Below are 24,654 nucleotides of genomic sequence, written 5' to 3'. Positions count from 1 at the left end.
AGTTCTAATTTTAAAGATAAATTCTCAGCCGGCACGGTGGCTCACGCCTGTAATCCTAGCACTTTGGGAAGCTGAGGCAAGCAAATCATGAGGTCAGGAGTTCAAGACCAGCCTGGCCGACATGGTGAAATCCCGTCTCTACTAAAAATACAATTAGCTGGGTGTAGTGGCGGGCGCCTGTAATCCCAGCTACTTGGGAGGCTGAGGCAGGAGAATTGCTTGAACCCAGGAGGCAGAGGTTGCAGTGAGCCAAGATCACGCCACTGCACTCCAGCCAGGGTGACAAAATAAATAAATAAATAAAAGATAAATTCTCAAATCCAGATGGTAAATATGTTAGGCTGTGTGGACCCTAGACACATCTGAACCTCAACTACTGATTCCACTATTGTGGCTTGAAAACAGCCATAGACAAGACATAAGTAAATGAATGTGACTGGTGACTGGTGTTTCAAAAAAACTCTGTTTACAAAAACGCAACTGGCTGGATCTGGCCCATAGGCCTAGAGTTAGCCAATTCCTGCTTTCATTTGTAATTTTATTATTGTGAGTAGCTATGAGGTCACGCCTGGATTTCATCTTGGGAAGGGGAGGGAATCAGTGGTGCTAACACTCTTCTTTGGTCTGGTTATTACCAATATTCTCCAATGCTCTTCTCGCTACTTATACTTTCGTCAGGTTTCCCAGCTGAAGAGGATCATCATAATGAAGAAAGACAAACAAGGAAAAAAAGAAAAACAAAACACCGACATAAATTTTCTGAAGAATTATTGCAGGAACTTAAGGAAATATTTGGAGAGAACAGTTATCCTGATTTCACCACTAGGAAAACACTGGCCAACAAATTTCATTGTCCAGTTAATGTAATAAATGTAAGTTCAACCTCATATGCATGTTTCTTAGGTTTTTTTTTTTAGGAAAGGTCTCACTCCAGTCGCCCAGTCTGGAGTGCAATGGAGTGATCACGGCTCACTGCAGCCTCAACTTCCTGGGCTCAGGTGACTCCCCAACCTCAGCACTCCCCACTTAGTAGCAAGGACTACAAGCTCCCACCACCACACTGGGCTTTGTATTTTTTGTAAAGATGGGAGTCTTGCCATGTTGCCTGGGCTGGTGTCGAACTCCCGGGGTCAAGCAATGCACCCGTCTCGGCCTCCCAAAGTGCTGGGATTACAGGCGTTAGCCACCATCTCCAGCCATTTCCTAGAAAATTAAAGGGCAATAAGTATAGATGGAGGTAGAAGCCAGAAGATTAGATGAAAAGTTACAGAATTCAAAGAAATGGGACACAGTAATCAAAATATATACATCTATACAATTAATCCTCCATATCCACTGGTTCCACATGCACGGATTTAACTAACCACAAATGGAAAATATTTGGAAAATTTAAAAAAGAAAATAGGCTGGGCCAGTGGCTCACACCTGTAATCCCAGCCTTGATCCCACCGCTGCACTCCTGGGTGACTGAGTGAGACCCTGTCTCAAAAAAAAAAAAAGAAAGAAAAGAAAAATACAATTAAAAAAATACAAATTTTAAAACAATACAGAATAAGAACTACTTATGTAGCATTTGTGTTATATTAGGTATTAGGTCTTGTAAGTAATCTAGAGATGGTTTTAAGGACATGAGAGGACATGCCCAGCATTATGCAAATACTACACAGTTTTATGTAAGGGACAGAAACATCCTCAGATCTTGGTATCCAGAACCAATCTGAGAGAAAATTGTACACACATACACAATATGAAAAATATAGGCCTGTTGCGGTGGCTCATGCCTGTAATCCTAGCACTTTGGGAGGCCAAGGTGGGCAAATCACGAGGTCAGGAGTTTGAGACCAGCCTGACCAACATGGTGAAACCCCATCTCTACTAAAAATACAAAAATTAACCAGGAGTGGTGGTGCGTGCCTGTAATCTCAGCTACCTGGGAGGCTGAGGCAGGAGAATCGCTGGAACCCAGGAGGCAGAGGCTGAAGTGAGCAGAGATCCCGCCACTGCCCTCCAGCCTGGGTGACAGAGCGAGACTCTGTCTCAAAAAAAAAAGAAAAGAAAAATATAAAGAATTAAGGAGTATATAGCATTTCATCACACAGGAAAATAGTATTATTTATTATGTATGTATGTTTGTGAAAATACGGTGGGTATGTATTGTGAAAACTAGACTGCAGTGAGGCAAATTTGGAAGCAGTGGATGAGTTGACGCTGCTGTAGTTAGTGGTGGTGACAGTGGTTTGGGCCAGCTTGCTAGCTGTGCAGGTGGATGGGACTAATGAGACTGTAGATGTTTGAGATGGAGCTGACAAAGTTTACTATGTGTGGGATATGCTGTGAAAGGTAAGGTGGACTCAAAGGTTACTTGGATGCTTGACTTAAGTCTGTGGAAGAAGAGAGTTGCCTTTTACTAAGGAGGGGACCTAGGGAGGGGCAGGTGTGTCAGAGAAATCAAAGTTTACATTTTGGACACATGTTTCACATGTCAGATAAACATACAAGTGGAAATACTAACAGAACATTTGAATATGCAAGTCTGAAATTCAGGGGAGGGCACTTACTAGGAGATACAAATTTGAAAATTGCCTGTTTATGAATAATGCCCTGGGATCTGGCACAAGCCCTAGCAAAGTGGTAAGGGCTTTACAATTATCTGCTGCATGAACCAATGTTTGTGGACATTTTTCTGATATCATAGAATCAGTTGAGAAAATGCCTGTTAATTACTGTAAAAATTGATTGAAATAGAGTTATATTTTATAAACAGAATGGCAAAGATTTCCCTTGCTCTCTACGTTCTGTAATAGTGCACAGACGGATTTATTGGTTGCTTGAAACTTGGAAGAAACTGCCCATTAATATAAACTAGAATAAGAATACAGATCAGGTTTTATATGAAAAAAATACAAAAATATTGTGTAAGTAATTTCGTTACTAATTTTTTTATAATTTTTTTTTTTTGGAGACGGAGTCTCCCTCTGTCGCCCAGGCTGGAGCGCAGTGGCATGACCTCGGCTCACTGCAACCTCCACCTCCCAGGTTCAAGCAATTCTTCTGCCTCAATCTCCTGACTAGCTGTGACTACAGGCACGCACCACCACACGTGGCTAATTTTTGTATTATTAGTAGAGATAGGGTTTCACCATTATTGGCCAGGCTGGTCTTGAACTCCTGACCTCAGGTGATCCACCTGCCTCGGCCTCCCAAAGTGCTGGGATTACAGGTGTGAACCACCGCGCCTGGCCAGTTTGAAGAATTCTTTAACTTCCATCTTGATTTCATTGTTGACCCAATGATCATTCAGGAACAGGTTATTTAATTTCCATATATTTGCATGGTTTTGAAGGTTCCTTTTGGAGTTGATTCTCAGTTTTATTCCACTGTGGTCTGAGAGAGTACTTGATATAATTTCAGTTTTGTTAAATTTATTGAGACTTGTTTTGTGACCTATCATATGGTCTACCTTGGAGAAAATTCCATGTGCTGATTAATAGAATGTACATTCTGCAGTTGTTGGGTAGAATGTTCTGTAAATATCTGTGAAGTCCATTTGTTCCAGAGTATAGTTTAAATCCATTGTTTTATGTTGACTTTGTCTTGATGACCTGTCTAGTGCTGTCAGTGGAATATTGATGTCCTCCACTTTTTTTTTTTTTTTTTTTTTGAGATGGGAGTTTCACTTTTGTTGCCCAGGCTAGAGTGCAATGGCATGATCTCAGCTCACTGCAACCTCCATCTCCCAGGTTCAAGCGATTCTCCTGCCTCAGCCTCCCAAGTAGCTGGAATTATAGGCATGCACCACCACACCAGGCTAATTTTGTGTTTTCAGTAGAGACTTGTTGGCCAGGCTGGTCTTGAACTCCTGACCTCAGGTGATCTGCCTGCCTCAGCCTCCCAAAGTGCTGGGATTACAGGTGTGAGCCACCACGCCTGGCCGTCCTCCACTATTATTGTATTGCTGTCTATCCCATTTCTTGGGTCTGGTAGTAATTGTTTTATAAATTTGGGAACTCCAGTTTTAGGTGCATATATATTTGGGATTGTGGTATTTTCCTGTTGTACAAGGCCTTTTACCATTATATAATGTCCCTCTTTGCCTTTTCTAACTGCTGTTGCTTTAAAGTTTGTGTTGTCTGATAAAAAATAGCTACTCATGCTTGCTTTTGGTGTCCATTGCCATGGATGTCCTTTTCCACCCCTTCACCTTAAGTTTATGTGAGTTCTTATGTGTTAGGTGAGTCTCTTGAAGGCAGCAGATATGTGATTGGTGAATTCTTATCCATTCTGCAATTCTGTATGTTTTAAGTGGAGCATTTAGGCCATTTACATTCAACGTTAGTATTGAGATGTGAGGTACTATTCCATTCATTGTGCTATTTGTTGCCTGTATACCTTGGTTGGTTGGTTGGTTGGTTTGCTGGGACAGTCTTGCTCTGTTGCCCAGGCTGGAGTGCAATGACGCAGTCTTGGCTCACTGCAACCTCCGCCTCCCCGGTTCAAGTGATTCTCCTGTCTCATCCTCCCAAGTAGGTGGGATTACAGACTCCTGCCACCATGCCCAGCTAATTTTTGTATTTTTAGTAGAATCGGGGTTTCGCCATGTTGGCCAGGCTAGTCTCAAACTCCTGACCTCAAGTGATCTGCCCGCCTCAGCCTCCCAAAGTGCTGGGATTACAAGCATTAGCCACCGCACTTGGCTATACCTTGGTGTTTTTTGATTGTTTTTTGTTGTTGCATAGGTCCTGTGAGATTTATGCTTTAAAAGGCTCTGTTTTGATGCGTTTCCAGGATTTATTTCAAGATTTTAGAGCTCCTTTTAGCAGTTTTTGTAGTGTGGCTTGGTAGTGGCAGATTATCTCACCATTTGTTTGTCTGAAAAAGACTATATATTTTCTTCATTTATGATGCTTACTTTCACTGGATACACAATTCTTGGCTGATAATTGTTTTGTTTAAGGAGGCTGAAGATAGGGCCCCAATCCCTTCTAGCTTGTAGAGTTTCTGGTTAGAAATCTGCTGTTAATCTGACATGTTTTCCTTTATAGGTTTCCTGGCTTTTGTCTTATGGCTCTTAAGATTCTTTCCTTCATCTTAACTTTAGATGAACTTGACAACAATGTGCCTAGGCAATTTTTTTTTGGAATGAATTTCCCAGATGTTGAGCTTCTTGTATATAGATGTCTAGGTTTCTAACAAGTCCAGGGAAGTTTTCTTTGATTATTCTCCCAAATATGTCTTTCAAACTTTTAGATTACTCTTCTTCCTCAGGAATGCCAATTATTCTTAGGCTTGGTCATTTAACATAATCCCAAACTTCTTGGAGGCTTTGTTCATTTTTTCTTATTCTTTTTTCTTTGTCTTTGTTGGATGAGATTAATTCAAAAATCTTGTCTTCAAGCACTGAAGTTCTTTCTTCTGCTTGTTTGATTCTACAGCTGAGGCTTTCCAGAGAATTTTGCATTTCTCTAAGTGCATCTGTTATTTCCTGAAGTTTTTATTGTTTTTTATTTATGCTATGTATTTCACTGAAGATATTTCTACTTATTCCTCTTATTAGTTTTTTCATCTCCTTAAATTGTACTTCACCTTTCTCTAGCACGTCCTTGACTAGCTTAATAACTGCCTTTCTGAATTCTTTTTCAGGTAAGTCATGGATTTCTTTTTGGTTTGGCTCCATTGCTGGTGAGGTAGTGTGATTTTTTGGGGGGTGTTAAAGAACGTTGCTTTGTCATATTACCAGAATTATTTTTCTGGTTCCTTCTCATTTGGGTAGGCCATGACAGAGGGAAGTGCTAGGGCTCAAGGCTGCTGTTCAGATTCTTTTGTCCCACAGGGTGTTCCCTTGATGTAGTACTCTTTCTCTTTTCCCAGGGATATGGCATCCTGACAGCCGAGCTGTAGTGGTTGTTATCTCTCTTCTGGATCTAGCCACCCAGCAGGTCTACCAGGCTCCGGGCTGGTACTGCGGGTTGTCTGCACAGAGTCCTGTGTTGTGAACCATCTGCAGGTCTCTCAGCTGTGGATACCAGCATCTGCTCTGGTGGAGGTGGCAGGGGATGAAATGGACCCTGTGAGGGACCTTAGTTTTGGTTGTTGAATGCACTATTTTTGTGCTTGTTGGCTTCCTGCCAGGAGGTCCCATTTTGAAGAGAGCATCAGAGTATTTGGGGGCATCTCCCGGGCCCTTCAGGAGCAATCTACTTCCTTCAGAGGGTCTGTGGGTTCTCTCAGCTTTCCTGCTTTATTCCTGCAGTAGTTCTGGAGCAAAATTTCACCATGCGAGTCTCCACACACTGCTCTGTCTGTCCGTGTGGGAGCCACAATCTAGTCCTGCCTCTTGTCCACCATGATCTCTCAATTCTTCAATTGAGTTAAAACTTTAAATGCCAGGCAGCTGAAGCTCTGGCAGTGGCACAGTCCTTTCTGTAAGTACACATTCTTATAGTATTACCATTTTTTTTTTTTTTTTACATTTCTGAATTTCCAACTATTAAGTTTCTCAGTTTTGGTATTGCTTATTAATCATTTTCCATGCCCATCAAAGGACAGGCTTATGAAAGAGAGTTCATGGAAACTGGCAATTTAAATTGCATTGCATTGCACTGAGCTGCCTGTGTTTACAGAAAGTGCCCCTATGGTAAGCAGGAGGCAATCATGACTAGGGCAGGAGCATAGGAGGCCCTGTGATACATGAAAGCAGACACTTGCTTTTTTTGGTTAGACTCTCATGAGCACTGCCTCCCACTGGCTCTATAATCTCTGACAAATTCATGACTCTCCTAGTCCCTTTTCTGTTGCTTAGAACAGAATATCTGAAATTGAGTGATTTATAAAGAAAACATTTATTTCTTATAGTTATGAAGGCTGAGAAGTCCAAGGTGAAGGGGCTGCATCTGGTGAGAGCTTTCTTTCTGGTGGGGACCAAGGTGATACAGGGTATCACATGGCAAGGTGGCTGAGGGTACTAGCTCAGGGGTCTCTTACTCTTGTAAAGTCACCAGTACCACTCCCATGATAACCCATTAATCCATTAATCCATTAATCCATGAATGTGTTAATCCATTCATGAGGGCAAAGTCCTCGTGATCCAGTCACCTTTTAAGGCCTCACCTCTCAGTGCTGCCACATTGGAGATTAAGATTTTGGGGTTTTTTTTGTTTGTTTTTCTTTTTTTCTTTCTTTTTTTTTTTTTTTTGAGATGGAGTTTTGCTCTTGTTGCCCAGGCTGGAGTGCAATGGCGTGATCTCAGCCCACTGCAACCTTCGCCTCCCCGGTTCAAGCAATTCTCCTGCCTTAGCCTCCCGAGTAGCTGGGATTACAGGCATGTGCCACCATGCCTAGCTAATTTTGTACTTTTAGTAAATACGGGGTTTCTCCATGTTGGTCAGGCTGGTCTCAAACTCCCGACCTCAGGTGATCTGCCCACCTCGGCCTCCAAAACTGCTGGGATTACAGGCGTGAGACACTGCACCCAGCTGAAGATATAGTTTTATAAAACAAAAGTATCTGAGACAGATCTTAATCAATTTAGAAAGTTTTGTCAAGGTTAAGAACATGCCTGTGACACAGCTTCAGGAGGTCCTGATGATATGTGCCCAAGGTGGTCAGGCCACAACTTGGTTTTATACATTTTAGGGAGACATAAGGCATCAGTCGATACATGTAAGATGTACATTGGTTGGGTCTGGAAAGGCAGGACAACTGGAAGCAGGGGCTTCCAAGTCATAGACAGATTCAAAGATTTTCTGATTGGTAGTTAGTTGAAAGAGTTATTATCACTAGAAAGGAATGTCTGGGTTACCATAAGGAATTGTGGAGACCAAAGTGTTGTCATGCTGATGAAGCCACCAGGTACCAGATTTCAGAGAGAATAGACTGTAAATGTTTCTTACCAGACTTGAAGAGTATGTTCTATGTTTCTTTTTTTTTTTTTTTTTTTTTGAGACAGAGTCTTGCTCTGTCACCCAGGCTGGAGTGCAGTGGCACGATCTCAGCTCACTGCAAGCTCCGCCTCCCAGGTTCACACCATTCTCCTGCCTCAGCCTCCTGAGTAGCTGGGACTACAGGTGCCCGCCACCACGCCCGGCTAATTTTTTGTATTTTTTTTAGTAGAGACAGGGTTTCACCGTGTTAGCCAGGATGGTCTCGATCTCCTGACCTCGTGATCCACCTGCCTCGGCCTCCCAAAGTGCTGGGATTACAGGCGTGAGCCACCGCGCCGGCCTTGTTCTATGTTTATCATACTTGAGGAGTCTGTTTTATCAGTAATCCCAAAAGAAAGGAGGGTATAATGAGGCAGGTCTGGCTCCCCTTTGCCATCAAGGTCTGAACTAGTTTTTCAGTTAACTTTGGAAAGCCCTTGGCTGAGAGGAGGGGTCCATTCAGATGGTTGGGGGGCCTTGGAATTGTATTTTTGGTTTACAGTTTCAAGATGAGTTTTGGTGGGGACATTTAAACCATAGCACTCCTGCACCTCAGTTTTCTCTAAAATATGTGTAATTTTCTGTGTCATAGGTGCTTGGTTCATTGTGCCTAGTCATGGTTTTGTTTTAAACAATTATCCTGTGTGTGGATCAAAGATCCTTGTAGCTTCAGTGCTCCTAATAGCCTAAAGCAATTCTGAACTTAGTAGCACAGGACATGGAAATATAAAAATAAGAGGTTCCTGTTAGATTATGCAAGTAACTTACCCTGTAGCCTGAACTATAAGAATTACCTCCCGCCGGGTGCAGTGAGTGGCTCACGCCTGTAATCCCAGCACTTTAGGAGGCTGAGGCGGGCGGATCACGAGGTCAGGAGATCAAGACCATCCTGGCTAACACGGTGAAACCCCGTCTCTACTAAAAATACAAAAAAAAATTAGCCGGGCGTGGTGGTGGGCACCTGTAGTCCCAGCTACTCAGGAGGCTGAGGCAGAAGAATAGCGTGAACCTGGGAGGCGGAGCTTGCAGTGAGCTGACATTGCGCCACTGCACTCCAGCCTGGGTGACAGAGCGAGACTCCATCTCAAAAAAAAAAAAAAAAAAAAAAGTATTATCTCCCTTATTCAAACCATAGCTTCTTGGGATACAAAAAGCATTTTCTCATCTCTGCCTCCCTCGAAGCTTGAATAATTTGGGTATTTGAATATTATCCTCTTTCTAGGGGAGAGAAAAATAAAGATTAGACAAATTGAATGAAATAACTACGGTTATTCTAAATATATATTTGGTCTTCCGCTGTTTCCTGGCATGCAATTCTCAAAATACTTATAATCTCCAAAGTGATGTCTTTTTCTACACTAATGAGTTGACTGATGGGTAGTAGACCCTAGCAGCTTCAGGATGAGAGCTGTAAAGATCCAAGCAGGATTAGAGGGTTGGGACTTTCAGCCCCACCCTCCAACTTCTGGGGAGGGGAAGGCGCTGATGGTTAAGTTGATCACCAGCAGTTGATGGTTTAATCATGCCTATGCAATGAAGCCTCCGTTAAAAAAAAAAAAAAAAAGAAGAAAGAAAAAGGAAAAAAAAAGTGGGTTTGGGGAGCTTCCAGATAGCTGAACATGTGAAAGTTCCTGGAGGGTGGCTTGTCCAGGCAGGGCATGAAAGCTCTGCACCCCTTCCCCCATATCTCACCCTATGAATCTATATCCTTTGTAACAAACTGGTAAACATATGCGATTCCCTGAGTTCTGTCAGCTGCTCTGGCAAGTTAATCAAACCCAAAAAGGAGGTTACAGGAGCCCCAACCCGAAGCTAGTCAGTCAAAAGTTGTAAAAGCCCAGACTTGCAACTGGCATCTGAAAGAGGGGCAGTCTTGCAGGACTGCGCCCTCGACCTGTGGGATCTGACAGTGTTTCCAGGTGGGCAGTGCTGGAATTGAATTGGAGGACACCCAGCTGGTGTGCACTGCAGAACTGACTGCTTGCCTTGTGTGTGGGGAAACACATTTGCTCACAGTAGTCTTTCTGTGACTGTTGTGGTATGAGAGCAGAGGAAAAATGGTTTGTTTCTTCTCCTCACAGAGTCATACAACAAATATATGGTCAATAAATAATTGAAACAATTGCACTCTTTACTTGTGACCCTTGAACCCAATGTATGTAAGAATTATGTGCATGTATACAACAGAAATGGTATCAGAAAATACATTATTAATTCTTCCTGGTGGAAGAGCATGAGTAAAGTAGCAGGGTTGTAGGAACAATCCACGTCTAGGTGGGACAGCTGGGAGCCTCTTCTGTAGCACAGAGTGGGTCTCAGTGAGCAAGCATGAGAAGATTGCATATAGGTCACAAGTAGGTTGGAGATAGATTCTGGACAGCCTAGGTTTACACGTAAACCATGGTGTCACTGTCTCCAGTGAAGGAGGTTATGGTTCTAGAAATGCATGATGCATGACCTCTGGTATCATATGTGCAGTTCTAGGAGAGATTGTCTTATTTTTTATAAGCCTTAATGTCTGAAGGCAAGTCAGGGACTCTGCTTTTAAGAGGCTTAAAAAGAAAAAGCCTCCTACATTAAGGAATGCATAGAGGAATATAATCAGATAAGTAGATTTGATAATACAATATTATCTTTTCCCTTTAGAACTGGTTCCAGAATAATAGAGCCAGAATTCCACCTGAAGAAAGACACAGAATATTTCTTACTTGGAAAAAACACGATTTCCCAGTCCAAGCCCGTCCATTTTTAAGCCTCCAGGAAACCCAGGCTGCAGCTTCCAACTATGCCACAGAGCAGAGTTTTTCCTGTGCCAAGAGGGGTCTGATGAGAAGAGCTGGTTGCTCCCTTCTGGAGAAAAAGAGGATTGCCTGTCAACAGATGGGCTACAATTGCTTCTCTTTGGAGAACCAAGAGACTCCCAGTCAACAGGTGGGCTCCATGTGCTCTTCTCTAGAGAAACAAGGGATTCCCAGTCAACAGGTGGGTTCCCAGTGCTCCTGTCTGGTCGCAGGTACTGAAAAGCATCCAGGCTATCCTTTGGAGTATGGAGGTGACACAGGAAGTGAGCATTCTACTGCCTATCGTTTTCTCAGCTACAATTCTGCAGAATGCCTTCATCCTCCCCCATCTTCTGTGCCATATTTTCATGGAGAAAGGACTGAAACCAGGGAAAGCCAGCATGCAAGTCCCTTCCTTTTGGATTACGCTCAAGGTGCATATGGGGTGAAGAAAGACCATTGTTGTTGCTCATTCTGTCTCTCACTGCTGCGAGAACAGCAGCAGAATGATTGGCAGTATCACCTGCAGCAGCACCAACAGCCTCAGAATTACTCAGAGGGGATGATGTTGCAGGAACAGCTGCCGATGGACTCGGGTCCTTGGGATCTAGACAAGCAGTGGCCCTCGGCTCAGTCACAGCTGCAGTCAACTGCCTCAGAATAATGGAAAGTCGTTGTGCTCTCAACTGCAGCACGTGCCTCCCCAAATAGCTGTCGACTCACCCCTGCTGCCTCTGGGGCAAAATATGCAGGAAGGGGCTTCAGGCAACTCAGGACTCAAATGCAGCAGTTTTAGGTTGAGGGGTCTACACGGGCCTGCCACAGGAACCCAAGGATGCAGCTTTGCAAAGTATTGCTAAGTGTCAGAGAACCATAGCCACAGGTCAAGCCCACAGTCACCCACACAGCAGGCCAAAGCAAAGCCATCTCCAGAAGCCTTCACATAAAAAATAAAAATAAAAATAAGTAAATAAATAAAAATAAATTTTTTTTAAAAAGCCAGCTGAAGTGAGGTTGTTTGAGCCTAAGGGTTCATGACGAGAGCCTGGACAACGTGGTGAGACCCCATCTCTAAAAAAAAAATTTTTTTTTAAATTAGCTGTGTGTGATAGTGAGCTCCTGTGGTACCAGCTACTCAGGAAGCTGGTTCAGGAGGATTGCTTGAGCCCAGGAGTTCAAGACTAGCCTGGGAAACATTTCTCCAAAAAAAAAATTTAAGCCAGGCACAATGGCATGTGCCTGTAGTCCCATTTAACTGGGAAGCTGAGATGGAAGTATCACTTGAGCCCAGGAGGTGGAGGCTGCAGTGAGCTGTGATGGTTCCACTATACTCCGGCCTGAGTGACTGAGATTCTGTCTCAAGAAAAAAAAAAAAAACTCTTCAGGAAGGCTCCACGAGCTGTTGGTTCCTTCTTGTAGAGAAGCAGTGTCCACATGTGTTATACCTCCTGAGCTCCTGACCATATACTTTATGGTGGCCTGGAGAAGCTTGACTCCACAGAGTATGGATTGAAAAACCAACAAATGCTGGGCAGGGTGGCTTAGCTGGGTGTGGTGGCTCACACCTGTAATCCTAGCACTTTGGGAGGCCAAGGCAGATGGATCACATGAGATCAGGAGTTCGAGACTAGCCTGGTCAACATGTCAAAACCTGGTCTCTACAAAAAATTCAAAAAATTAGCCGAGCATGGTGGCGTGCATCTGTGGTCCCAGCTACTCGGAGGCTGAGGCACACGAATGGCTGAACCCAGGAGGAAGAGGTTGCAGTGAGCCGAGATCGCACCACTGCACTCCAGCCTAGGCAACAGAGTGAGACTCTGTCTTAAAAAAAAAGAAAAAAAAAAATATATATACATAACAAAATAATCATATATATGGAGAGAAAGAGCATGTAAAGGTAGTTACGTCATTATAAAAAACACTATAAATGCACTTTTTCTCAACTGATTTTTTGAAAACTGCATAAAAGTATATGTATATAATGTATAAGTTGGTGCTGTAACACAGTTTATGTATTTTGACAATAACAGGAGGTACATGATCACAGATGCTAATAAAAATGATCATAGCTGCTGAAGTAATCCTTATAATAATGTATTGTTGGATTTGTAATATTAATAGATGTAACACATACACCCCAAAAACAGGGGAAAGAGTAATAGTCATATAGGAGTAACATCTATGTATATTTCACTGGACTTAAGCTAATATAAATCTGAAACTAATTCTGATCAGATGTGTATGGCAAACCCTAGAGAAACCACTTCTAAACACTCACAATATAGAGCAAAAATTAATGAAAATGTTGGCCAGGCATAGTGGCGTATGCCTGTAATCCCAGCACTTTGAGAGGCCAAGGCAGGGACAACAGTTGAGCCCAGGAGTTTGAGGCTGCAGTGAGCTATGATAGTGCCACTGCATTCCAGCCTAGGTGACAGAGAGATGCCGTCTCTAAAAGAAAAATAAAATGCTATTTAATATATTAGAAACTACTCATTAAATGCAAAAGAAATCAGTAAATATCACGCTGGCCATCTTTTCAAATACCCCACTTACAATGGTCCCAGCATAATTGGGGTGGCCCCCAAAGCTGAGGACTGGGTCTTCCCGCAGCTCTGCAGGACCAGATGACACGACAGTGAACAACCACACCATCAAGACTGTCTCAGCCTTCTGCACCAATCCTGAACCCCATTCCTGCAGACCCTGAGCCAGGACCTAAACCAAAGCTGTAGCTCGCTGGGGCAACATTGATTGCCCAAGGTGAGGACTAAGCACAGATAGCCCTGGGACTCTCTAGAGCAGACTCCTGATAGTGCAACCAATGGCAAGTGTGAACTGCTAGACAGAATCCTGTCTCCAGGTAACGGAGGCCGAGAATTGCCAAACCCAGGATATGGGCGCCTAGGCCAATAGGAAACACAAGCAGCCTGTTACTAAGTGGAAACTGGACTCTAAGCCCTTAAAAAGTGACAAAAATATTTTCTGCTAGCCAAATTGAAATTTTGTTTGCCTTCCACAGCAATGAGGTATCCTCACGTGTGACCTGGATGGGCACTTTAATTTTTAAATCCAGATCCCAATCCCCACCAGGCTTTCAGTGTTCTTTACCCTCACCCACACATTTTTGGTTTCTTTTTCTTTTTTTTTTTTCCACACACTCTTGATTTTGATTGTACCTCTGCCTCAGCCTACTACCATTCAGGTGTTTAACCTTTAAGAACCATGACAAGGAGAATCAAGGATCTCATCAGCATACCCATGTATGGTACAGATGGATGTCGGTGGTCTATGGGGTTGGCACCTGGACTCTGGTGCGCTCAGAGTTTTACTTCAGCTGGCAAATGACGAAGCCATCAGGTGATGAAGTAGAGCAAAAGGATGTCTGAACAAGTGAAGGACCCAGTGAGCTATCTGATCTCCCAAAAGGGTTTTATGTGGAAATGATTGTCACATTGTCACTGACAAGATCCTCAACTATTGGAAATCATGGACTAGTGGCCCTGGTGCAGAACCAGGATTGGCTGCTGAATTCTGAAAACCAGGACTTGGTTCAACATTGACATTTGATAGATGCCTTGATTCCCATTTTGTGTTTGTGAAAAGTGTATGTGTTTACTTTTGCTGTAAAACATAATCATTAATAATATGCAATAAATATTTTCTTGAAGGAAAAAAAAATGAAAGCAAGCATTTGAGTACAAATGATGATTCCAGGTTGCACTGTAGGGAAGTGGGGAATGAGACAAGAGAAGGAAGCCTATGCAGGAGGCATTCATAAGTAGATTCCCACTGTGGGCAACTATGTTTAATACTACTGGGGACCTCTAAAAGATGGCATGGAAACCATTATCCTACTCGAAGGATAACTTTCAAATATCCAGTTGTATAACTTCTCTGGTCCGCAGGGAAGCTGGGTAGGCACCCTCGAATTCCCATACAGGGGCATTAACTCCATAGCACTTCAAGCAGAGAGAAAGCCTCAAGCAGGTGCTTATTGCAGGATTCCTGATAGTGGCACATGCTAGAGAATGATGTGTGCCCAGGGAATATGGATGAGGTCCTGACACCTTCTGCTACCCACCTGCTGGTCCCCGATTAGTTTCTCTCCCCTTTGGCTTTCAGCAGTTCAGCTTATTTTGCCACTTCTCACAGTCCTTGATGCAGTTCTTCTCTTTGCTCCATCCAGAAGAACTAGTATCTTTCCAATGGCCTATTCATTCTATTATGGAACCACTTTATTGGTTGTAATTAACAACAACTGTTAGTTCCTTTGTGGTTTTTATACCTAAAAAGTTTTGTGTATACAATCAAAACACTTATTGACGAGACTCGAATACAAAGTTATATTTATTTTCAACAATGAAAACAACACAACAAAGTGGAGTCAATCCACTAATTTTTTAAATCTAACACAATGCTTAGCACAAACTATACTCAATAAATAACACATTAACCAAGTAACATTATTCTTAACACTCTCTAGGGTTGTGTGTGCATTTTAAGGAAAACTGAGGGGTAGGTAAAGAAAGACATCCGGCAGCCTTGACTGAGAAGGGCTCCAAAAAAAGAACATCCAAAGAGCAGGGTACTGAAATACTAAGTTAGCAAAATGAATACAGCATTTTCAAAGCAGTCTAGAAATCAGAGCTCACTGGGGGAAATGACAAGGGTTTGGGGATAATCCGTGTTCAAGGCCTCATAATTAAATCTTCCCCTATTTCTAGATTCTTTATTTGGAATCTATCCCAATCTAAAGGAGCTTCTGCCAAAGGACAGGAGATTACTTATGCTGCCTGAAATGGCCTATGCCTCCTAAATTTCCTTTCACTTTGTCACTAATATAGCAAGGGTTCCATTCCAACAACGGATTACTACTATGTAGACCAACTCCTAACTGATTTAGATCTTCCTTTCATAAACACATTGATACTTGTTCAAGGACAGCTGTAAATATCTCCAATTTCTTTTCTTTTTATCCCCCTCTACAACTCTGCTTGGCTACAAAATCTAGGACTCACAGAGCAACAGCAGCAATGGTCAGAAAATAAGTGCCAGTTCCAATGCAAGAACTCTCTAAAGTTCATTGGTCACAATTTTTTTTAACCACCTCATCTACCATGACTTTTTTCTTTTCTCATTATCTTGCCAATTATTTCTTTCGAAATTCAATCCTCCGAGCTACATTCTGAGCACCAAATTTTTTGACCAATGCCTCTCTGGTATCCTCATCATCTTTTTGCAAATCTATGTCATCTTGTCGGGACCAAATGGGGTATCCATCAGCTCTCTGACCAGATGCTAAGAAGGCGGAAGTAGCCTCCAGCTCACCACTATTTTTTAGGAAGGCCTGTGTAACTGTTGATAGATCCAAGTTAAACTTCTCCATTAACTGCCGAATGATCTTAATGGCAGCTCCCACCTCTGGTTGAGAAACTTTTTCTTCTTCTTCTTCTTCCTCCTCATCAGGCTGTGTTTCTGAGTCTTCCTCAGGCGTGGGTGGATCATCATCACACATAGTTATATGTATTTCGAAATCAGGAGGGCTCTCATCCACCTAGACAGAATGATGAGTAAAACCAGCTCCTAATCACCAAGTCTTGAATTCTTACAATATCTGGTCTCTTCCAACTATCACCCCCTTGCCTTCTGCATTCCAATCACACTGGACTTCCTTCAGTTCCTCTTAATATGCTGTGTTCCTTCTTACATTTATTCATGTCAGATGTGTATGTATATGTGCACGCCTGTGTGAGGGGCAGGGGGAGTATATGTGTGTATAATTGACTATAGTATTCCAATCGAATATTAGAAGCTACATTGAATATGAAAAATATATGTATATATAAAGAGAGAGACACATATATGTGCACACATGTTCATTAGATTTGTTAAATGTTTGACTTCACTCTCAAGACTGTAAGCTCCTAAGGGCAGGAATTGTATGTTTTGTTCATCACCACATCTCCAATACCTACCAATGCCTATATACAGTAAGTACTCAAAAAGCACTGTAGTATGAATATATTAGGGCTTCCAAGCTATACTGGTTAGACAGATTACAAAGCATGCTATATGAGAAGAGGCCTAGGTAGGTCATGTTTGAGAGCTGAGTGTTTGAAGTTTATGAAAAATGAACCAAATATCAAATAATAAAACAGACTACAAAAGGCAACAATCCCTAAAACCTGCCAATTCCTGTGCATTCCTTCACTCACCAATTACAGAAGCTTTAAATTATTTCCCTTGTTTGGACTGAAGCTTAACCATTTTTCTTTGTTAATATGAATTTTCTTTGTTAATTCACAAGACCCTTTATCCTGGAAAAATATATACACATAATTTGGACCTTTAAAAAACTTATCATTATTGTATGGCTCCTGTCTTTCTCTGTAGCTATTATTAAATATCGGATTCTAACAGAGTAATAGAAGCTAGACTGAACATGGAAAAGCTATAACATTTCAAAAAAGCTCAAAGTACACAAAAAGCTAAATTTGCTTGATAAAAAAATTACTATAATTAGCTGGGCATGATGGCACATGCCTGTAATCCCAGTTACCCGTGAGGCTGAGGCAGAAGAATCGCTGGAACCTGGGAGGTGGAGGCTGCAGTGAGCTGAGATGGCACTACTGCACTCCAGCCTGGGTGACAGAGTGAGACTCCACCTCAAAAAAATAGAAAAAGCGGTGGCTCACGCCTGTAATCCCAGCACTTTGGGAGGCCAAGGCGGGCGGATAATGAGGTCAGGAGATAGAGGCCATCCTGGCTAACACGGTGAAACCCCGTCTCTACTAAAAATACAAAAAAATTAGCCAGGTGTGGTGGCGGGCGCCTGCAGTCCCAGCTACTCGGGAGGCTGAGGCAGGAGAATGGTGTGAACCCGGGAGGCGGAGCTTGCAGTGAGCCAAGATCGCGCCACTGCACTCCAGCCTGGGTGACAGTGCGAGACTCCGTCTCAAAAAAATAGAAAAAACAATTACTATAAACTTTTTGAAAAATATATTGACATTAAAGTACTCAAAGTGGGATGCTTTATACTGTTTATACAACTGTCCCTATTCTACCCAATTTTTCTCCCTTTCCCCCTCAACTTGTCCTGCCAAAAACTAAAAGCTTTGTGAAGCAAAAGCTTCAGGGCAACACGTCTGAAGCCCAGATCAGTCCCATTTTCCATTTTCCCTTTCCATCTTGAACTCCTCTCTCACTTTCCTGAGCCCCAGGTAGATGAAAAAAGGTGTACAGGATAACCAGTTTCAAAGAAGAATGAAGGTAGGGAAAAAAATAGTGAGTAAATCTAGTTAACATACCACAACCTCCTCAAACTCCCGGGTGGCTTCCACAAGCATCTTTTTGACTGCTTCTTCATTCTCCTGGATTTCTTCCTTCACATACTCTTCTTCAGGCAAATCTGGAGTTCTCTTATTCTGTGGTTCTGTTAAAGAGAACAGCACAGATTAGCAGTAGCCTCTTTTACATAAACCAAAAATATATTTGCTGTGTGAGCTCTGGGCCAGGAGTGAGCCTGCACTTTTTTTTTTTTACTATCAGAAGACATCTGTTCTTGATTCAGAAGGGTAAAAAAAGCCTAAGACGTGCTCATTCACCCATTTCTATGCTTGCTTCTGAAAAGATGTACTATCCAAATGATGATACATTCTTAAACTCTGACATATAAAAATGCTCAAGTTTAATTCATTTTTTGCTTTGTATTTACAGACTTTGCAAATTAACAAAAATGTGTCATAAATTGGGTTCCTTGGGAAGCAAATTCTGAGATGGAGATGGAAATTTAAAGAATTGGGGAGTGATTTTGGGAAAACCTTTGTGGAAGAGAAGGAAAGCAGGAGTGGGCAGAGAGAGAAGGTGATTTATCAAAGAGTTACAACAAGGCCTTAGCCAAAACCATGGGCAACTCTGGAGCTAGGAAGGCCCTTCAGAATTGACCAAGCTGGGGCCAAGGAGCAGACTTTGTAACTCTGCAAATATCAGTCACTGGATGGTGGCAGCCCTAAGAAGACAGGAGTTTGGGCAAGGCAGCTCTCCTAGTAGCCAAAGGCAGATCTGGGCCATGTACCACAATCCACCAATATACCATCTACAAAAAGGAGGCCCTCCTAAATTTAAACATCCTGTTCCTTCCCTTTACATTTTGTTCTCTGAAGATTTAACTCTGCTCCTTTTCTACTTACTAAAACATACTACAAAGGGGCAGCAAGAGGGAGTTTTTCGTGATGGAATTGTTCTAAATCCCAATTTGGGTGCTGGTTACAAAAATTTATATATGTTAAAACACATATAACTGGAAAAGAGTACAGCAGCTCCTCAAAAAATTCAATATAATTTCATGATGACAACCCACAAGGAAAAAGAAAAAATTAAACATAAAATTACCATATGATCCAGCAATTGCATTTCTAGGCATATACCTAAAATAATGGAAAGCAGGGTCTCGAACAGATGCTAGTTATACCCATGTTCACAGCAGCATTATTCAAAATAAACAAAAGATGGAAACAAGCCAAATGTCAATTGATAGATTAATGGATAAACAAAATGTAGTATACACATACAATGGAATATTATTCACCTTTAAAAAGGAATGAAATTCTGACACATGCTACAATATGGATGAACTTTGAAGATATTATGCAAAGTGAAATAAGCCAGACACAAAAGGGCAAATATTACATGATTCTACTTGTATGAGGTATCTAGAAATATTGAATTCATAGAAACAGAAGGCGGAATGGTTGTTTCCAGGGGCAAAGAGGAGGGAGAAATGGGGAATTAGTGTTTAACAGGCATGTTTCTGACCCTTAGAAGCAGAAAATAATAAAAGGCATGGAGTTTCAGTTTTAGAAAATGAGTAAGTTCTAGATACAGATGGTGGTGACAGTTGCCCAACAATGTGAATGCACTTAATAATGCCACTGAACAGAACACTTAAAAAACTATTTGAATTGTAAATTTTACGGTATATACATTTTACCACAAAAAATAAAGTTTTTAAAATGCACATAATTTTACACCATAAAAAGTTAATTTTACTGTATGTATTTAATAAAATTCTTAAATAGTAACTAAAAAAGCCTTATCTTTGAGAGATACATGCTAAAATAGATAAAATGATACGATGTCTGGCATTTGCTTCAAAACAGTTCAGGAAGTTGGGATGAAAAGTATAGATTTAAAAAACGCCATGAACTAAAATCAGGTGAAGGTGGGTGATGGGTACATGCAGTATAGTTCATTATACTACTCTGTATTTGTAAATGCTTGGAATTCTCCATAATAAAAAGTAAAAATTACTGTTCATTCACATAATGAAATAGTGCAATCAATGAGAAAAGAATGAGGAAAAGCTTTGTGCAGACACGCAAACACTTCAAGATAAATAATTAAGTTTAAAAAAAGTAAACCACAGAGTAAGTTGATGTCTAGTGTGCTAGTATTACTATGAGCAAAGGGGACATGTAACAGACAAGAGACGGTAATAGAGGCTGCCTCTAGGAAAGGACCCAGGGAAAAGGGTATGTAAATAGGGAGACTGCCTTTTCAGTATGTACCCATTTGTACTCTGAGTATATCTACGGGATAAAGTCCTAGAACAAAACTGCCATGTTTAAGGGAATATACATTATAAATGTCATCAGATATTGTCAAAATGCCCCCCAAAGAAATTGTATCAATTTCTATTAACAACGTAGGAGTATACTTGTTTTCCCATACACTAACTTCGGATATTACCCATTGTATTGACTTTTGCCAATCTTATAGATAAAATATAACATCTCCTTGCTCTGATTTACTTAAAAAAAATAAATAACTTGGGGAGCTTTTGTTCTATTTTGTATAATGGAAGCTATCTCAATTCATCAAATAAATACAAAACAATTCCAACACACATATTTATTATCTCACAGGTCTCATGGGTCAAAGTATAGCTTATACTGACCCTACACTCAGGGTCTGATTTACTTTCTTTCTTCTTTTTTTTTTTTTTTTCCCGAGATGGAGTCTGGCTCTGTCACCCAGGCTGGAGTGCAGGGGCTTGATCTCAGCTGACTGCAACATGCACCTCCCCAGTTCAAGCAATTTTCATGCCTCAGCTGCCTGAGTAGCTGGGATTACAGGCGCACGCCATCATGCCTGGATAGTTTTTGTAGTTTTAGTAGAGACGGAGTTTCACCATGTTGGCCAGGCTGGTCTCGAACTCCTGACCTCAAGCGGTCTGCCACCTTGGCCTCCCAAAGTGCTAGGATTACAGGCACGAGCCACCGCACTCGGTCTGATTTACTTTCATTTAATAACAGGCTATTTCTTCATTTGTTTATCGGCCGCCTATTTATTTCCTTTTCTGGGAACTTCCTGTTCCATTTCCCTTTTCTCATTTTTCTATTAGTTTTCTTTTTACTTAATGACTTCTTACTTAATGACAAAGAGCTCTTTAGACATTAAAGAAACTAAGTCTATTGCAATGTATTGGGAATGTTTTTCCAGCATGCCCTCTGACTTTATTTACCATGAGAAGTTCTTAATTTTCAGGTAATCAAATATATAAAACTTTTTCTTTGTCTTTTTGGCTTCATAACTCATCACCACGCTAATATTTTTACTTTTTTTCTTCTGGCAAATCAGGCAGCATCCTGAACCACAAATGGTTCAGAGCAACTCCCACCATACTGATATATTCATTCATATCTTCTTTTACTCATTTTAGAATTTTTTAATTTTTACATTTAAATATCTGATTATCAAAAGATAACTTATATAGGTAGGATGAATCCAGCTTAATTTTGTCCCAAGTTCCAAATGGCTTGCCAATAGTCTCAACATCACGGATTTAAAAGCAAGGCCCAGACACAGCATGGTGGCTCACACCTGGAATCCTAGCACTTTTGGGAGGCCAAGTCGGGCAGATCCCTTGAGCCCAGGAGTTCGAGACCAGCCTGGGCAACACGGCCAAATCCTGTCTCTACAAAAAAATACAAAAATTAGCTAGGTGTGGTGACGAGTGCCTGTAGTCCCAGCTACTTGGGAAGCTGAGGTGGGAGGATCCACTGAGCCTGGGAAGTCAAGGCTGCAGTGAGCCGTGATCGCACTACCGCACTCCCGCACTCCAGCCTGTGTGACAGAGCAAGACCCCGTCTCAAGATATATAAATAAATAAAATTAAAATAAAATAAAAATAAAAGCAAGGCCATACATGATGACATACTTCACCCATACACATAGCCCTAACCTCATCTGCTATAATTAATTCTCCTTCCTACTCCATTAACAGCCACTCTGTTCTCTTTGTGGCTCCAAACACACCAGCCACACTCCCACCTAAAGGCGATTGCCCTGGCTTCTTCCTCTGCCTGAATACTCTTCCCCAGATATCCACCTGGGTTGCTCTTTCACTTCCTTCGGTCTCTGCTTAAACATCAGCTTATGAGAGTGACCTTCTCTTATCATCCCATAGGAAAAACCTCCTCCCCAACCCTTACACTCTGAATTATTTTTCTCTATAGCCCTTACCACTCCCCAGCTAGCATGTTACAAGCTCCATGACCACAGGGACTTTTATCTATTGTTATATTCCAGCAGGACAACAATGTCTGGCACTCAAATATCTGCTGAATGAATGAAGCTGAAATGTCACTTTTACCAAAACAAAATTCCTACTAAGCATACTGAACAGGAAAAAAAGATTTTACTCCCCAGACTTCAAGTGTTAAATGGAGTAGTCATACAGGCAAAGAAAAGGTGGGAGGATTACGGAGGGGGAGAAGCAGCATGCCTCTTTAAACAAAAGGGTCTGTCGGTTTCAGTTATCAATGCCAGATACGTCACAAGTACATCTTAACAGCCTCGCTCTGCATCCTAGACATACTGAACCCCAATTTTCAATTCAACTGCATTAAAAACTCACTTCACCTAAGCAAGACCAGGAAGAGACCTTCCAACTGCCGAGAACCGTCTTAAGCCCATAGGCATTCAGTTACGCCAGAGCATTAAAATAAGTCTGGTACGCCTTTATACTGAATCTACCTGAACATAACAGCAATCTTTTTTAAAAAGGAGTCTGTGGAATATCTCTTAAAAGAAACACAAGAAGCCAGTTATCCCGTGGGTAGCTGGTGGACAGGAAGGACGAGATCTTTTTTTTTTTTTTTTTGAAATGGAGTCTCGCTCTGTCACCCACGCTGGAGAGCAGTGGCGCAGTCTCGGCTCACTGCAACCTCCGCCCCCCGGGTTCAAGCAATTCTCCTGCCTCAGCCTCCGGAGTAGCTGGGACTACGGGAACTCTCCGCCACGGCCGGCTAATTTTTGTATTTTTAGTAGGGGCGGCGTTTCGCCATGTTGGTCAGGCTTGTCTCCATCTCCTGACCTCAGGTGATCCGCCCGCCTCGGCCTCCCAAAGTGCTGGGATTACAAGCTTGAGCCACCGCGCCCGGCCAAGAGAGAATTTTCTATATACTCTTTTTGTAACTTTTGAATATAGAACCATGTCAATATTCTAGTCAATGGGAAAGTAAATTAAAACTAGACCAAGAAGCTGGGTGTGATGGCTCACGCCTGTAATCCCAACACTTTGGGAGACGGAGGCGGGAGGATCGCTTGAGCCCAAGAGTTCGAGACCTGTCAGGGCAACACAGCGAGACCCCCATCTCTACAGCAATTTTTTTTTTTTTTAATTTAGCGGGACATGGTGGCGCGGGAGTGTAGTTCCAGCTACTTGGGAGGCTGAAGCCGGAGATTCGCTTGAGCCCGGGACGTCCAGGATGCAGTGGGTCTTGATCGCGCGGCTGCATCACAGCCTGGGCGACGGAACGAGCCCCCACTCAAAAATTAAAAAATAAAAAGGACAAGAGGCCGGACGTGGTGGCTCACTCCTGTAATCCCAACACTTTGGGTGGGTGGCCGAGGCAGGAGGATCGCTTGAGCTCAGGAGTTCAGACCAGCTTAGGTAACACAGACCCATCGCAAAAAAAGAACAATAATAAACAACAAGGGAGGGAGGAGGCAAGAAAATGGTGCAAATTTACCCGGATGTCAACAGCGGGAGGGGCCAAGCGCTGCTACCCAAGATGCCAAGATGGACGCCAAGCAGCCAGGAAAAAGACCCCAACCCCACCCGGTGTCCCCGAGGCCCCGCGCGCAGCCTCCTCACCCCCGCTATCCGCGGCCTCCGGGTCCTCCTCCGCCTTCCGCTTGAGCTTCTGAGAGGAGGGGCTCACCGGCGCGTCCCCCAGCAGGTACTTATGCTCCTGGCCCCGCAGGTGCTTGAGGTAGCGGTCCTTCAGGGACTGCCACGAATGCTGCGTGAGCGAGCTCTTCTCCATCGCTTTCCACAAGGCGTTACCAGTGACGGAGCTGGGCGAGCGGGCATTTTCCTTCACGTAGGTCAGGATGGCTACGTCGTCCGCATCCGTGAAGGCGATCCGCCCCGCGAGCCGCTGCGGCTCCGGCTCCGCGGCGCCCTCGGCCAGGGCCCCGGGCTTTGCTTCCGAGCCGGTGTCCGCCGCCGAGGCGGGGCCCAGCCGATAGGCCTCCAGCTCCAACCTCTCGTTGCGCTCCACGCAGTCCAGGATGTACTGCGTGGAGATGAAATCACCCGAGGCCTCGGCCAGCGCCTCCCCGGGCTGGGCCAGCAGCACGGCCCCGGGCTCCTGCACTCGGCACACGGTGCCGCCGCCGTGCAGGATGAGCGTCGACAGCCGACGCTTGGCCGGGCTGGGCCGCACGTAGAAGGACATGGAGCTGCCGTCGTCCCTCACGAACAGAGTCGAGGAATGGGTGGGCCCGTTGGGGTCTTTGCCCAAATCCATCGCCTCCGCCATGTCTGACGCCAAGCACTACTAGAAGAGCTGCCCCCTCGCGAGCGCCTGGCACACACAGCACAGCTGACTGAGCTGTCGCCGCAGACGCCTCTGTGGCGAACTGCAGCACTGGGCCTGCGCAGC

At 43.0% G+C, this 24,654-nt stretch overlaps 2 protein-coding genes across 2 annotated transcripts; one reads left to right on the top strand and one right to left on the bottom strand.

Annotated features, from left to right (window-relative positions):
* The first annotated feature begins 647 nt into the window (after nucleotides 1–647).
* CPHXL2 (cytoplasmic polyadenylated homeobox like 2) lies at nucleotides 648–11,559 on the top strand. The gene is given in 3 exon segments (XM_054534423.1): nucleotides 648–872; nucleotides 10,566–11,344; nucleotides 11,346–11,559. Coding segments are annotated over 3 exon segments (1,218 nt in total).
* A 3,472-nt stretch (nucleotides 11,560–15,031) lies between these two features.
* TERF2IP (TERF2 interacting protein) lies at nucleotides 15,032–24,649 on the bottom strand. Its single transcript, XM_003780726.5, has 3 exons — nucleotides 23,862–24,649; nucleotides 18,010–18,134; nucleotides 15,032–16,256 (listed from the first exon to the last, which is right to left on the bottom strand). Exons 1-3 carry the CDS (start codon nucleotides 24,529–24,531, stop codon nucleotides 15,852–15,854), a joined length of 1,200 nt encoding a protein of 399 aa, XP_003780774.3. The 5' UTR covers nucleotides 24,532–24,649; the 3' UTR covers nucleotides 15,032–15,851.
* Between the last annotated feature and the right edge of the window lie 5 nt (nucleotides 24,650–24,654).

The sequence above is a fragment of the Pongo abelii genome, chromosome 18 (genome assembly GCF_028885655.2).
Source record: "Pongo abelii isolate AG06213 chromosome 18, NHGRI_mPonAbe1-v2.0_pri, whole genome shotgun sequence".
NCBI lineage: Eukaryota > Metazoa > Chordata > Mammalia > Primates > Hominidae > Pongo > Pongo abelii.
The sequence above is the reverse complement of the archived record's forward strand: the minus strand, read 5'-3'. Positions and strand labels throughout refer to the sequence as shown.

Bases quoted from the DNA above. Each gene is read 5' to 3' on its own strand.
- TERF2IP (XM_003780726.5), bottom strand. From the start codon at position 24,531: ATGGCGGAGGCGATGGATTTGGGCAAAGACCCCAACGGGCCCACCCAT. The intron at 18,135-23,861 runs GTGAGGAGGCTG...TCTCTTTAACAG, and splicing joins GGAGGCCGCGGATAGCGGGG to AACCACAGAATAAGAGAACT. The intron at 16,257-18,009 runs GTATGTTAACTA...CATTCTGTCTAG, and splicing joins GGGAGTTTGAGGAGGTTGTG to GTGGATGAGAGCCCTCCTGA.